This window comes from Schistocerca gregaria, chromosome 11 (assembly GCF_023897955.1).
Source record: "Schistocerca gregaria isolate iqSchGreg1 chromosome 11, iqSchGreg1.2, whole genome shotgun sequence".
NCBI lineage: Eukaryota > Metazoa > Arthropoda > Insecta > Orthoptera > Acrididae > Schistocerca > Schistocerca gregaria.
The window spans coordinates 144,724,009-144,739,926 of NC_064930.1; the positions used below are offsets into that span (position 1 = coordinate 144,724,009).

The following is a 15,918-nucleotide window of genomic DNA, read 5'->3' on the forward strand; positions in this document are numbered from 1 at the left end:
GAACTCGGGTGGGAATCTCTGGAGGAAAGGAGGCGTTCTTTTCGTGAATCGCTACTGAGGAAATTTAGAGAACTATCATTTGAGGCTGACTGCAGTACAATTTTACTGGCGCCAACCTACATTTCGGGAAAAGACCACAAAGATAAGATAAGAGAGATTAGGGCTCGTACAGAGGCATATAGGCAGTCATTTTTCCCTCGTTCTGTTTGGGAGTGGAAGAGGGAGAGAAGATGCTAGTTGTGGTACGAGGTACCCTCTGCCACGCACCGTATGGTGGATGTATGTAGCGGTAGATGCTCCATCAGACAGAAACATCTGAAAACAACTCCCTGCAGCAGTTTTCAGAAGAATCGAGACTGCTGAAGGCAGCTGTGTGGCCCGGGGAACGGTTTTGCGGCATTCCCTGCACGATCTCGTCATTCTGGAAGTTACGGTGGATCGTAAAAGTTGAGACTGTCCTCAGTGACCGCGCCCGTCTCTACGTCGAGTTCGTTTTTCCTCGACACGGTGGCATCTACCGGCGGGACAGTTCGTGTGTCGCACAGCCCAAAGTGTTCTTGTGTGGTTTGAAGAGTGCCAGGGTGGGTTTTCAGGACTCCCTGGCCACCAAACCCCTGTGAATTTAAACCCAAATGGTAATCATTGGAATATCTTCTATTGGGGTGTCCATGCCTTGGATCCTTAGCTGTGAAACACAGTGCAGCTGGCCACGGTACTGGAATTGGTATTGCTCCACATCCCTGTTGGTGCTTTCCAGAACATCACTGACACTCTTCCAGTATTACCGCACTGCGGGAGGTTGTTATATGGGCTTTGACTGTTGGTCATATTAATGTGATTGGATAGTATAGATCCAGATCGTAGTTTAGCAATGAGAAAAAGTGGATAGAAGCTTAATATTGAGGCATTTCAACTTCACAGGGTTAACTGTCAATCTGTATTCATTTGTAGAAATTTAGAAACATTTCAAGGTTTACTTATTTTCAGCACAAGATCCAACTGCAGAGGAAAGCAAACCCACCGTGCTGCACCTGCGCGTTCTATGAGGAAATTGTAAGTAAATGTGCAGCAATTCAGAGTTTGAAGACACATGTACATTTCTTAGTGGGAACATTGTAGACTGAATATACTGTGATACTGAATACCCTAATTAGCAGTTCAGTTGAAGAGGAAGGAGTACTGCTAAAACTGGCAGTTAGAGAAACTGGACAGAGAGATATATGTACCGTGAAGCTAACTGAGAATTAAACCGTGGGTAATAAAGAAATGCTTCAAATGATTGAAGGAAGAGAGAAGTACAAAAATGCTGAGGAAAAGACAGGAATAACATAGTGTCACAAAGATATGAAGTAAATATGAAATACATGGAAGCCTAGTTGAAGTGTCTCGAGAAAAAACTGTGATGAAATTGAAAAAGAATGGTCAATAAAAGAACTGATTCAACATATAGAAAAATAAAGTGAAATTGAAAGCAAAGATGACAACACTGATAGTGGAAGAGGAATTCCACTGTTAAAACCAAGGAAAAAAGTGGATAAGTGTAAAGAGAATATCGGATGCATCTTGGAAGGGGGGGGGGGGGGGGGGGAGGGTAAGACAGAGATTGGAGATCTAATATTGAAGTTAAGAAGAGCTTTAAATCAATTGAAATCAAATCAAGCAGAAGGGATGGAGCTTATGAAATCATTGAAGGAAGCCGCAATCGAGCATCTGTTCAGGTTGGTACGTAGACTTGGAGTCTGGAGGCGCAGTATCGGACTCAAAAAGATCGTTCAGCAGTCCCGGAGCCAGCCTGCGCATAGGAGTGCACAGTCAGCATGACACCTCGTGCATCCCCATTGCTGACAAGAACAGTACGCGCAAGGATGTAAAAGAAAATTAAGGAGCTGCTAGACGACATTCGGCTTGGCTTTCAGGGCTTTCAAGGCACCAGAGTTTGGTAATAGAAATAGGACTTGAAGCAAATCAAAACATATTTGTAGGATTTGTCAACTTAGAAAAAATGTTCGACAATGTAATTCTGTACTAAGCTTCAGTCATCTACATCTACATCTACATCCATACTCCGCAAGCCACCTGACGGTGTGTGGTGGAGGGTACCCTGAGTACCTCTGTCGGTTCTCCCTTCTATTCCAGTCTCGTATTGTACGTGGAAAGGAGGATTGTCGGTATGCTTCTGTGTGGGCTCTAATCTCTCTGATTTTATCCTCACAGTCTCTTCGCGAGATATACATAGGAGGGAGCAATATACTGCTTGACTCTTCGGTGAAGGTATGTTCTCGAAACTTTAACAAAATCCCGTACCGAGCTACTGAGCGTCTCTCCTGCAGAGTCCTCCACTGGAGTTTATCTATCATCTCCGTAACGCTTTCGCGATTACTAAACGATCCTGTAACGAAGCGCGCTGCTCTCCGTTGGATCTTCTCTATCTCTTCTATCAACCCTATCTGGTGCGGATCCCACACTGCTGAGCAGTATTCGAGCAGTGGGCGAACAGGCGTACTGTAACCTACTTCCTTTGTTGTCGGATTGCATTTCCTTAGTACTCTTATAATGAATCTGTCTGGCATCTGCTTTACCGCCGATCAACTTTATATGATCATTCCATTTTAAATCACTTCTGATGCGTACTCCCAGATAATTTATGGAATTACCTGCTATATTGTAGCTAAATGATACGGGATCTATCTTTCTATGTATTCGCAACACATTACACTTGTCTACATTGAGATTCAATCGCCATTCCATGCACCATGCGTCAATTCACTGCAGATCCTCGTGCATTTCAGTACAATTTTCCATTGTTGCAACCTCTCGATACACCACAGCATCATCTGCAAAAAGCCTCAGTGAACTTCCGATGTCATCCACCAGGTCATTTATATATATTGTGAATAGCAACGGTCCTACGACACTCCCCTGCGGCACACCTGAAATCACTCTTACTTCGGAAGACTTCTCTCCATTGAGAATGACATGCTGCGTTCTGTTATCTAGGAACTCCTCAATCCAATCAGACAATTGATCTGATAGTCCGTATGCTCTTACTTTGTTCATTAAACGACTGTGGGGAACTGTGTCAAATGCCTTGTGGAAGTGAAGAAACACGGCATCTACCTGTGAACCCGTGTCTAAGGCCCTCTGAGTCTCGTGGACGAATAGCGCGAGCTAGGTTTCACACGACCGTCTTTTTCGAAACCCATGGTGATTCCTACAGAGTAGATTTCTAGTCAGTTTAGTTATGAGCTCTTTATTCAAAATGCGCAGTTAGTGGGCAATAAAAAGTAATCGGAAATGTATTTTTTTCCATTTTCTGTTGTCGGAGGTAGAGATCAGACCAATCCTCACTATACCTATAGCTACATCTACACCTCCACTTTGCAGGCCATGTTATAGTGTTTGGGGGAGGATACTTTCTGTATCACAACTACTTCTCTCATTTAATTAAGGGTCATTCATGGTACAATGAAAGAACAGTTTGCTGGTAAGCCTCCTCGGGAGTTCGAATCTCACTGATTTTACCTTCATGGTCTTTTCATGAAATGTACCAGCGGTAGAAGTATGAAACTGGAATTTCCCTATACATGGTGCTAGCTGTCAGTGTAGGGCCTGTGAAACCATATTTGCAGTGCCATCTGCTTCCTGTAATGGCTGATGACGAATGTCAGCACAAAGCAACCCAAGTTCCATCATTGGTATCTGTTTCAAACCCATAAGCATGTCAAGTTTTGTGCCTACGAACTACGATTTGCGAACATCATTGGTTTTCTGTTATCATTTGAAGAAAACTGATGCAGAATCGTGTCAAATGCTTGTCGAAGCTTTCAGCGAACATCATCGTGGGAAAACACAGTGTTTAGAGTGGTTAAAAAGGGGGGGGGGGGGGGGGAGCTACTGAAAAAGTTTGATGACAGTGAATTGCAGGCCTTATTGGATGAAGATGATCCTCAAACTCAACAGGAAGTTGCTGAACAGTTGAATGTGCTGCAGAAAGCTGTTTGTCTTCGGTTTACAGCTGTGGGAAAGGCGCAGAAAGTGGGAAAATGGGTTCTGCATGAACTGATGAAAGGCAGGAAGAAAATCGAAAGACCAGTTGTGAAATGCTGCTCACCAAATACAAAAGAAAGACTTTTCTCCATCGAATAGTGACAGGTGATAAAAAATGGATGTATTTTCATAAACGTAAGCATTGTAAATCATTGTTGGATCGAGGCAAACCTTCGACATCCATTGAAAGACCAAATCACTTTGGAAAGAAGACAATCCTCTGTATTTGATGGTATCAGAAGGGTGTAATGTATTATGAGCTGCTAAGACCTGGTGAAACCACCAACAGCAAATGATCGATTTAAATGAAGCATGACACGAAAAACGACCAGAATATGGAAAAAAATAAAACAGTCATATTGCTCCATGTTAATGCCCCGTCACCCATGGCAAAATGGGTCAGGGAACGATAGAGGCATTGATTTGGGAAATTCGTAGGTCATGCATGCAGCATATTCTCCAGACTTGGCTCCGTCCAATTGTCATCTATTTGATCTATTTGCATCACCGGGACATAGTCTCGCTGACTAGTTGACTTCAAAAAAAGAACTGTCTTTTGGTGTGGCATTCATAGCCTGCCGGAGAGGTGGGACAAATGTATTAACAGCAGTGGAGATTATTTTTAATAAAATGTTGTTTATTAGTTTCAAAGAAGACATGTAATCATTGCAACCAAATTCTAGTTTCATACTTCTACACCTGGTACTCGGATCTGCAGCAGTATTTTGTTTGACCTAGTAACACTTGAGCCCAGAACTTAAACAGTACCATCCACCACTGGAGTTTGTCGAGCATCTCCGAGAAGCTTTTGCGTTTACTTAAATGAACATGTGTCGAAATGTGATGCTCTTGTTCGGATCTCTTCTGTATCCTTTATCAATCCTAATTAATCCCAGCCGGACCAGCAGTATTAAAGTACAGACATTGGGCCATTAATATATATTATGGAAAGTAATGGTCCAATAACATTATGTTGACGTATGCTCCAATTTAGTCTTACATTTGAAGATTTCTCTTAGCTGGAACATCTTTGGCCTAATCACAAAGCTGGTATCATATTCCATACACTTATTACTGTTATCATTAGATGACAGTGCAGAATTGTATTGAATTCCTTCCACAGTTCGAAGAACATGCCTTCATCCTCGGCTCTGGTAGAGAACTACCTTTTGCATCTTGTGAACGAACAGAGGAAATTGGAACTCCCTGGCAGATTAAAACTGTGTGCCTTTCGCGGGCAAGTGCTCTACCATCTGAGCTACCCAAGCACGACTCACGCCCCTTCCTCACAGCTTTACTTCTGCCAGTGTCTCGTCTCCTACTTTCCAAATTTTACAGAAGCTCTCCTGCGAACCTTGCAGAACTAGCACTCCTGAAAGAAAGGATATTGCGAAGACATGGCTTAGCCACAGCCTAGGGGATGTTTCCAGAATGAGATTTTCAATCTGCAGCGGAGTGTGCGCTGATATGAAACTTCCTGGCAGATTTGGCTCAAATGGCTCTGAGCACTGTGGGACCTAACATCTGAGGTCATCAGTCCCCTAGAACTTAGAGCTACTTAAACCTAACTAACCTAAGGACATCACACACATCCATGCCCGAGGCAGGATTCGAGCCTGCGACCGTAGCGGTCGCACGGTTCCGGACTGAAGCGCCTAGAACCGCTCGACCACTTGGCAGATTTCAGGAGTGCTAGTTCTGCAAGGTTCGCAAGAGAACTTCGGTTAGGTTAGGAAAGTAGAAGACGAGGTACTGGCAGAAGTAAAGCTGTGAGGATGGGGCGTTAGTCGTCCTTGGATAGATCAGTTGGTAGAGCACTTGTCTGCGAAAGGCAAAGGTCCCGAGTTCGAGTCTCGGTCCGGCACACAGTTTTAATCTGCCAGGAAGTTTCTCATATCAGCGCACACCCCGCTCCGGAGTGAAAATCTCATTCTGAGAGGAAATTGGGTTTCCCACAATCACTGTTTGTGGAATGCATGTCGATTCCTGCACAGGAAATTTTCTAACTCCATAAATGTCACAATACACGAGAATAAAACTTACTCTCTGCACCATATTAACATCAGCAAAATTGGCCTATAGTTGTGGGCATCTTTTCAATAACCCTTCTGTTTTCCAATGCTAAGCCTGCAGTAAAGCCCAGACCTAATCCGAAGCCAAACTCAAAGACAGTCGGTGGAAGCTGTGAAGTAACGGGCGAATTGTGGCGCCCAGGAAATATTATATGTTCGCAATTTGGAGCGACCGCACCAGACGCTCGTCAAAGCCGGGGTCCGGCAGCAAACACGTAGTGGCAAACGTTAGCAGGGCGAGAGTAGAGCAGCGCCATAAGTACTCCACACTTACACGAAAAAACGGTAGCAGCATGCTTATAAATATATTGATTCATCCATGGCTTTGTTAATATACGATATACGCTATTCATGAAGAAACTGGTCAATTATTTACTGTGTTTTAGAAAGCACAGAGACAGTACGCTCCTGGCCCACCTTATGCTTCTTTTCTTTTGCTATATGTTTATTCAATTGTTTTTGTCTTTAATTACGTGTGTTAGAGCGTGTTTATGGTCCAGCCGTAGGAATATTTATTTAATTTCAAGTATTTAAATATAAATCCAGTATTTGGAGTATGTTTCATAAGGTTCGTATGGGCAGTTGCCAAGCGGATGCGCAGAGCTGAATTCGCTTATGAGCAGTGGCTTCCTCCAGCCTCTCCCACTACTTAAGGCGTGCCTGTTTGCTGTATGAGCAGTAGCAGCAAGTAGCCAGAAGATACCCGGAAAAATTTTTCTGGCGCGCCCAAGCTGTCAGACTGGCGCATGCGCAGAGCAGGCAGAGTTATAGTGGGAGGGGGTTCGTTCCCCACGTGACCCGTGTATTGTCTTCGTAATATTGCTGGTCTCTTCGTTTACAGCTCCCACGTCAAATGAAATCAAAACAGATTTCTGTGGCCGGTGGCCATCAAGTGAATTAATAATACATTCTCATAACCATGAAAGACCAAAATAAGTTAGTACTTTCAATTTCCTGATTTTACATTATTTCCACGTTATTAGTAATCAACCATTAATGTCTTAATGAAGCTATTTCTGTCTGTTATATAGAGAAGTTTGCTTCTATTATTTCTTTTTCCCGCTACGGCAGTTAGTTTATTTGAAACGAAGTGTTTCATTCCGCACTATTGGCTACTTTCAACCTCGTTCAATTTAAAGTGCAAATTTTCATTTTCTGGGACGAATGACGTTATACCATAATAAAGAACAAAACACGAGAATACAGTACTGGACCTCCAAGAAAACTGGTATCAGGAAAACCACATGAAAAGCTGAGTATCAGGTAGTTCAGAGTGCATCTGTGCATAGAAATGTGCAGTTAGAGCGGAATGAAGCATTTCAGTATGGTTTATGAAATTCCGATGCTGCCGGAGTAGTCTCTGATAGCCAGTTCCTTTCATGACGCTGTAAGATCTATTAATGCTATATACGTACGAACATACGTAAACATGGACTTGAAGCTGACTAAGCAGGCAAATTTGCTCAGTAGTTATGAACTAAATATTTTGTATGAAATATAACGACAGCTGTAGCAGAATTTTACAAATCTGTCTTCTGTGAAAGTGTTTTCGGATCACAAGGCACTTATCTAGTACTTCTTCTAAGCCTGAAGTTATTTCTTAATTTGTGTTTGCGGCTTAAATTTATAGAATGCCATTCTATGCTAAATTGTAGACTGGCAGCTTGCCGTGTTTTATCGTTTTAACTCCCCACATGGCTTCTTATTTATTCCTAGAGTAGAATATAAACTGTCAGTTGTAGTTTCTTTGCATCACAGACAACCATATTAATTTTTTACACATTTTGAAATAGTCATGAAATTTATTGTCGTTTATTCCGGTGTAAGAGCTACGTAAACCTGTTGGAAATGCTACATAACAATATTGCAGAGGAAAAAAAATTAAAAACAATCTGTCATTCAGTCCTTAGCAAAATTGTATGGTACTTTGAGCTGTAGAGTCTAATTTTGAAATGATATTTTGCCAAGAACTACATCCTTATTTGCATCCTTTATCTGTGTGGGATACGATAAAAGAATTGCTCTAATGACAGCTCTGCATGTCCTCTCAACAACATGCCGCAGGGCTACAGGCAGGCGAAATGAAGGATGTTGAACTACCTGACCTACCGATAGATGGCTGTAGCGTCAAGCTACCATGATCTGCGAGTCGAGGTGTCTCGGGCCACGCTCAACTACAGGATCAAACGACAGATAACTCTACGGTCACGTTACCATGATCCTTTGCGACGCCTGTAATGGAGCGACTAAGAAATTCCAACTCCTGCTTATTCTATAGTCTGATCTGTGAATGATGGCTGTTCGCGCAGATCGAGATATGGACGGGAACTGCACTGTTCGCCGGTTTCAAGTGACGATTGCCGTAAGAGCAAAGACGTACTCTGCGCTATAAAAAAGCGTGGTTGCTGCAAATTATGATTCTCACATGCCTGTGCGGAATTTGTTGCTTATCTCTACCATCGACCGTGACAACTCGCAAGAAATGGAATAAGAGTTTACTGAATAACTCGCTACGGTCGCGTTTAATGCTCACGGTGTGCAACCTCTTTCACAGCAGAGATCTGGGAACAGTATTGAACGCATATTGGTTGTCGGAGAATGCGTGACGTAAATGCGCAGAACAGGATTGATCCAACTATAGTGTAAAAATCTTACAAGGAAAGGTACCCTTCCTAGTTCCGCCACACAGTTTAGACCTAAATTCTGTAGAACTGGTCTGGAATCTTGGAAAGAATAAGATCTGTAGTTGTAATGCATAGAGCATCTCGCACACTAACCCGAAAAAATATAGGCTGATGCTTCTGCTGTTAACAAATGTCACCTATCCTTTCGACGTAAACCGTTACGTTAGCGATTTGCGCGTCAGTTTTGCTCCTTTTATATTCAAGTAGCTTTTCTGTTGGTTTCCCAAGACAGAAGGAACCTCCTTCCAAATCATTCCACCAGATAAAAAACTTCAGTGAGTACTCACAGGGTATTGAACCCAGGACCTTGACATTACTAGCCAAAAACGGTAGTCGTTACGCTATTTTTTTTTCTTAATCTCATTTTTATCGATCGTTGTATCTGCTCTGGGCGGACGTCGAAAGACACCCGTTTCAGTTCGTTGTTGATCCATTAACACAGTTTTTTTATTACAGAGGGCAGCTATCCCTCTGGCCGAACACGCTGAGCTACCGTGCCGGCATGCTACGATGTCATTATCAATATTTGGACATTGCAACTATAAGTTAACTCTTACAGTAGGGATCAAGACCGTCACATACACAAAGATGGTGTGTGATAACTATTGGAGAAGAAATACTTTGACGGGCAAGGGAACTAAAAATATAACAAAATCACTCGGAATAGATTCAAGCAAAGGATCGGCATTATCATTCGCGATGAATCAGCATTCACAGCTATGAAATAACTACATCACCAGAGAAGATAGGTTAACTGTGACTTTGACGGATACTGCAGCTAAGTTAAGATATACTGATACGTACTGTTTCTGTTGTCTTAAATGGGCACTTGTTTATGTGGCGCATACAGACACAGGCGTCTACAGCTAGCGCTAGCTAAGAGACCCTGTACCTAGAGCCATCTATCGGTAGGTAAGGTAGTCGTGCATCCCCCATTTCGCTAGCTTTAGACGCCTGTCGCTGGGCTGCACGTGGTCACGTGATGCCCCACTATGCTCTAGCCAATCACAGCGCTCGCGAATGGGGAGACTCGGTGGAAGCTAGTTTCCGGAGAGGACACGGGGAGTTGCGGCACTGCTGGAGAGTACGGCACTGGACACGGTACTGGATACTGGATAGTGCGTGCTGGGCGCGGGCAGTACAGCGTGACGGACGCACAGTCGCGGGAAAGACCTGGACTGTGGAGGAGTTCGCGAGAGGTAGAGATACTTCGGAGTGCCGACTTGTGTGATTGTGAGATTTCCGTGGCTTCTGCAGTGAAGACGAAGAACGCGTTTGGAAGTGAATATCTCGCGAGCTATGTTGTTGTTCGTAGCTAAATACGTGAATAGGCATCTGTTATTTCCCTGTCATTCAACTTATATTTTATTTAATTGCTGGGCCATCGACACCAATAAGTACTTCTACTATCATACTCGTCATTTAAAGTCGTTAAGATAGTACCTGTAGATTTTATGTAATTGCAAATCTTTCATTTATAAATTTATACGTTACATTCATAATTCGCAATTGCCGAATGGTAGGAACATTCGACCATTCGATTCGCGTGTATATTCATATTGTATACTGTAGACTCCGCAGTATTTGGCCTTTATTGCGTCAGCTACGTATCCCAGCCCCTAGGCAACGCAACCAGCCAAAACTTATGATATTTCACCACCGAGTCGGAGGGTGCATATTTATTTTCGAAAGCCCGCAAAGCCCACGAGAAGTTGCAGGTGGCGACATCATGTCACCATTCCAGACCATAGGGCTAGTCAAGTTGGTGTATCTGGGCACCTTACCTCATCTAATTGTTTTTTCACATTCCTGTGCGCTGTTGGAATCACTTCTAGAAATAGTCAAGAAACCCCTGACATACTGTTCTCAAACACTGATTCTTTAACTTCTATTTTTATTTTGTAAAATAGTACTCCGACAGGTACACTTCCTAATTTGCATTTTTTTTAATTACGAGGAGACTTCAAAAATTTAAACATTGTTGTGCAGGGCCAAGTCACCTGCGGACGAAGTTGATGGCCTTACTCTTGATCAGCACCACCCGTGTGTCTCCACCTGTGATCATATTGTTGGCACCATTTTACTGTGGTTTGGCGTGACATCGCATTTAGTCCACATTCGGCCAGAATTTCGCAGTGAATCTATGTGCAATTCAGATGTTTTGCCCTCAAGAACCTTATTGTACTGTGTACATGAACTTTGGAGGATATCTCTGTTTGCTGTGCCATTTTACTCACAAAGTGCTGCATCTGTTATCAATACCCCAGAAGAACCGCCTGTGCAGGAAACACAGAACATGTGCTCTATATTGATTCTTGTCGCACATTGATCTCGACTTGGCATGACGTGTAACTTACTTAATTTCTGGAAGCCTTACATTAATGAATGGATGCTCACTTTTACTACTTCTTCTTTATTAGTTTGTGTCACTAGCAGATACCTTGAAGCTAATCGCAAAAAGTAAACATTAATGCAAAGTGGACAGAACTCCTCGAATATCTAGGGGCAGAAAAATGGGGGCAGAAAATATTTACTGTAAGACTGACGCAGGATTGACCGTTGCTAATGAATGTCACAGCAGATATTGGAAATAGTTGCCACTGATATCGATGCAGCACTGTTTTCGGTTTATCAAATTGTACCACACATACAGGAGCTCTTCCTTGAGGGGTAGCAGCAGTAGTAATTTCAGTGTTATGCCGTACCTCTTCCAATGTGTGCACCTGACCCTTCCATTTTCCCCATGTTGCTACCCAAATAAATGTATATGAGAAAGCAAGCCTACAAACCTCATCATCTGAAACAGAACAAGTGACAAACATCATAGGTGCCCATATATTGGGCAAATTAATGAAGTTCAGAAATGTAATATCCCAGAGAAATCAATCCAATCAATTGACCACTAGAGCAAACAGTGCCAGATTCTAGATGATGATACTTAATCAATTGCTGATTCCAGGGTCGCCTGTTAGTTAAATCAAGTTGCTGGAAGTACGAACATGTAGTTAGAAAATTTGCACACAATACAGAAAAAATTACAGGCCAATATCATTAACATTGATATGCAGCAGGATTTTGGAACATGTATTGTGTCTGAACATTATGAATTAGCTCGAAGAGAACTGTATCTTGATGTGGAATTAGGAAACGATGTCCTTGCAAAACACAACTAGCTCTTTACTCACTCGAAGTGTTGAGTGCTATCAGCAAGGGATGTCAGATTGATTTCGTATTTATAGGTTTCCAAAAGGCTTTAGACACTGCACCTCAAAAGCAGCTTGTAATCAAATTGTGGGCTTTGGAATATCATCTCAGTTATGCCACTAGATTCTTTATTTCCTGTCAGAGTAACTGATGGAAAATTGTCGAGTAAAACGGAAGTGATTTCTGTCATTCCCCAATATAGTGTTAAAGGCTGTAGCTGCTGTTCCTCATCTATAGAAACGATAGGAGATAATCTCAGCAGCAGTCTTAGGGTGTTTACAGGTAATGCTATGATTTACTGTCCAGTAAAGGCAGCAAAAGGTAAAAAAAAATTGCTAAATGATTTAGAAAAGATATCTGTATGGTGTGAAAATTGGCAATTGAACCTAATTAATGAAATGTGAGGTCATCCACATTAGCACTAAAAGGAATCCATTAACCTTCAATTAAATAAAAATCAGTGAGATCTAAAGGACAGAAATTAAACTAAATGCCTGTCAATTACAATAACAAATAACTGAAATCTGAAAGAATGCATAGGAAATTTCATTGGGAAGGCAAACCAAAGATTGCGGTTTGTTGGCAGAAAACTTAGAAGATGCAACACATGTACAGAGATTTCCTATGCTACACTTTTGGAGTACTGCTGCGCAGTGTGGGATCTTTACCAGGCAGATTAATGGAGTACATCAAGAAAATTCAAAGAAGAGCAACATTGTTTGTGTTATTGAGAAATAGGGGGAGAGTGTCACAGTCATGATACAGGATTTGGGGTGGACGTATTTAAAACAAAATTGTTTTTCTTTGCTGCGTCAAGATTTTTTCACAAGATTTCAGTCATCGACTTTCTCCTCTGAATGCGGAAATACTTTAACACCAACCTATGGAGGGACAAACGACATTGTGATAAAATAAGGGAAATCGTAACTTAAATGGAAACATACAGATGTTTTTTTTCTGTGTGCTGTTAGAAAGTTGAGTAAAGAGAATTATTGTGCAGGTGGCTCGATGAACCCTCTGCCAGGCATGTAAGTGCGATTTGTGAGAGTATCGGTGTAGATGCAGATGTGATTTAGAAGTCCACGGATGACAGATTCAGACACAGATGTGAAGGGTTACGATGTACTTGGTACACAATATGGTGATTTTCCCACACAGTGGTTGTGTGTGTTAACGCTGAACCACGGTGGCGAGTATTGCCCTCGAGTTCCCATGCAGATCGACATCGGGATTCTGCCACATCCTAATTGTCAACAAATCTGGATAGTGTGTGATTCGACCAGCTGGCCAAATTGAGAACCATACTATGCCCCTTTCAAATTGTCAGGTACCGATAACGTGTGCCTCGGACGAGTCTGCAGCATTTCTTCGATTACTCAGTATGTGAGTATCCTACGAGGCACGGTAACAACTCTAAATACATAAAAAAAAGGTAGTGCAGTGTGGTGGCCGTTGTTCCTGTCACAGGGAATTAAAACTAATCATTTATAAACCAGATGATGCCATGTACTGTACAGGGTTGACATTGACTGACCAACCGTGTCTTCTGGGTGCTTAAGGTTTGTTTTTTGTCAGTCAGCATGCTAATACAACTGTGGGTACTATAGGTTTTATGTGGAAAATCGTACAGTTCTGTTCATTTATTAGGTTACACCTAAACTTTAGAAGTTGCCTTCACTGCTGGATGTTTCCTCAAAGCTATCCCGGTCAGCATACATTGACTGCTGGAATCCTCAGATCTAGGGTAGCAGGTTTCATCTGATTCCTTGACTCACTCTAACTCATTATAATACATATTGCTGTAATTGCACACTTCAGCCTAGTGGACAGTCTTGAAAAACATTTCATTTGGTGTTCGCCGGTTGTCGGTACTTTTTGTCAATCTGTTATGATACATTGTCTTGCTGGGATGTCAGTGTGCCGAAATGTAGTGAAGTCCACCATAACCTTCCTGTGTTCTGTGCTGCAGCACTGTTGTAGAGGTGCTTGTATGACTCATTTCTTAGTGCAGGGTCTGCAGTGTTTGGAGACTGTTGTCGTTATGGAGAGTACAGTCTCTCAGTGTGTACTCTGGAGTGCCTACTTTGCCACAGGCGCAACCGTCATTCGTCCGTCTTCTGATTTTGGATAGATACGTAGCATATCAATGATCTCGAACAGCTACCGTGAACGTCAAAAAATTCAGTTTTAAGGAGACTGAAAAACATTATTGTGTCGATATCAAACAAATGTGAAATTATCTACATTATAATATCTTCATTAATAAAATATCATATGAAAAATATTGGAAGATGAATTTCAGGTCATAAATAAAAATTGACATATGATGTTGCTGTGGAACAAACTTAAATACGAGGTTGCTGTTCAGCACCATCGAGACGGTAATGTATCCCTGTGCTTGATGGGTGAAAAGTCTCATTCTTAATCTCTCCCTGATGGTAAGAACAACTCCAGTGTTCCGTTGCACGTGTTGAAGTTTCCTAGTCATTTTGCTGTTCTGTTTTATTCTTCGTTCAGTTCTAAGTGTCCTTTGTACTTCCGTTTGAATGTCTTTAACCAATGTAGAGCACCTACAATGTTTAACTTTTGAACAATGTCTTGTGTTCTCCTGAAACAGCTGTGTCACCGGGACCTCGAGTAGCCTGTGCTTCTCCACTGTTGACAGCACTGGCCCCGCTGACCTCGGCTTGCCCCACTCCGACGACAGCCGCAGTGTGGTCGATGTCCCGGCATCGGACATGATGACGTCGACAGGTGACGCCGCTACTTTGGCCTCCGAATCCGGAGGCACCCCTGCCGGCGTAGGCAGCACCGCACATGCCGACAGCGGGGGAGCCACCTTCGGCGTTGTTGCCAGTGGGGTCGACGAAGAGCGGTGCTCCGGTGATGCCGGCTCGTCCGGCACGAGGCCACCGTTCTCGTACGCGGAACTCATCGCTATGGCCATAGTGCAGTCGCCGCACAGGTTGGTAGCGCTGCTGCAGAATGCTAAATCCTTTTATTAAAATACATTGCACAAGCCTTAACACGTGCCACAATTGTTAGCACTTCTCTGTGTGTCTTATTCATATGGTAGATATAATGTGGTGGTGTTTTTGCCAGCAACTATAAGTTTAGTTTGATGTATTTCCCCATTTGTTTTACTTGTCAACTGTCCATATCGTATCAGAATAACTGCTGTATCTAACATAGAAAGCACTGGATTCATTTCTTGTTGACAATTTTGTGATTGGTTCGGTGTCACGTTCACGACTTTCTCTCCTTTACCTACCTCTTCGTCTCTGAGGAGCACTTTCACCCGGTCTCCTCAACTATTTGCTGGATGTATTCCAATCTCTGTCTTCCCCCACCGTTTTTATCCTCAACAGCTTCCTCCAGTACCATTCGAGTTACTCTGTGATTTCATAATACGTGCCCTACATAATGTCATAGTCTCTTACTTGGTTGATGCATATCATCTTCATCACTCCTTGTAACAGTCTGTAAAATTCTTCTGGGTTTGGGACCGCATAGTCAACTATAAAATTCTGATGTTCGGCGACTATTGCGAGATGCCTTGAGCTGTTAGCAATACACCCTGAGGAAGGCATCTTGCAATAGTCACCGAAACGTCGGAATTTCAGGGACATCGGCAACAGCCACAGAAGCCTATGTTTACACTCCTTGTAACACTCTATTGTTCGTGTTTCACTTCAGTATGGAGCAGTTCCACAAAATAGTTCATTGCTATATGTTAGTAGCTTTCCCTTTTATGGAAAATTGACTTGCTTTATGTAATTGTTACTAGGAAGTACCATGTCCACACAGATAATGTTAATAATTTCCATGTATATGTATTGAGTTAATACTGATTCTGGAGTACCATTCCAATTAGCAAATGTCTCATTTGCCATTTGAGGCTCAAAGTTTTT

The 15,918-nt window shown here is 42.5% G+C and overlaps 1 protein-coding gene across 1 annotated transcript in view; it reads left to right on the forward strand.

Moving 5' to 3' along the window:
- The window catches only part of LOC126295266 (uncharacterized), a 710,311-nt gene that overhangs the window by 152,341 nt on the left and 542,052 nt on the right, over positions 1 to 15,918 (forward strand). Inside the window, exon 11 of the mRNA XM_049987689.1 lies at positions 14,673 to 14,972. Within this exon, the coding sequence (XP_049843646.1) occupies positions 14,673 to 14,972 (300 nt within the window). The remainder of the gene's footprint in view (positions 1 to 14,672; positions 14,973 to 15,918) is intronic.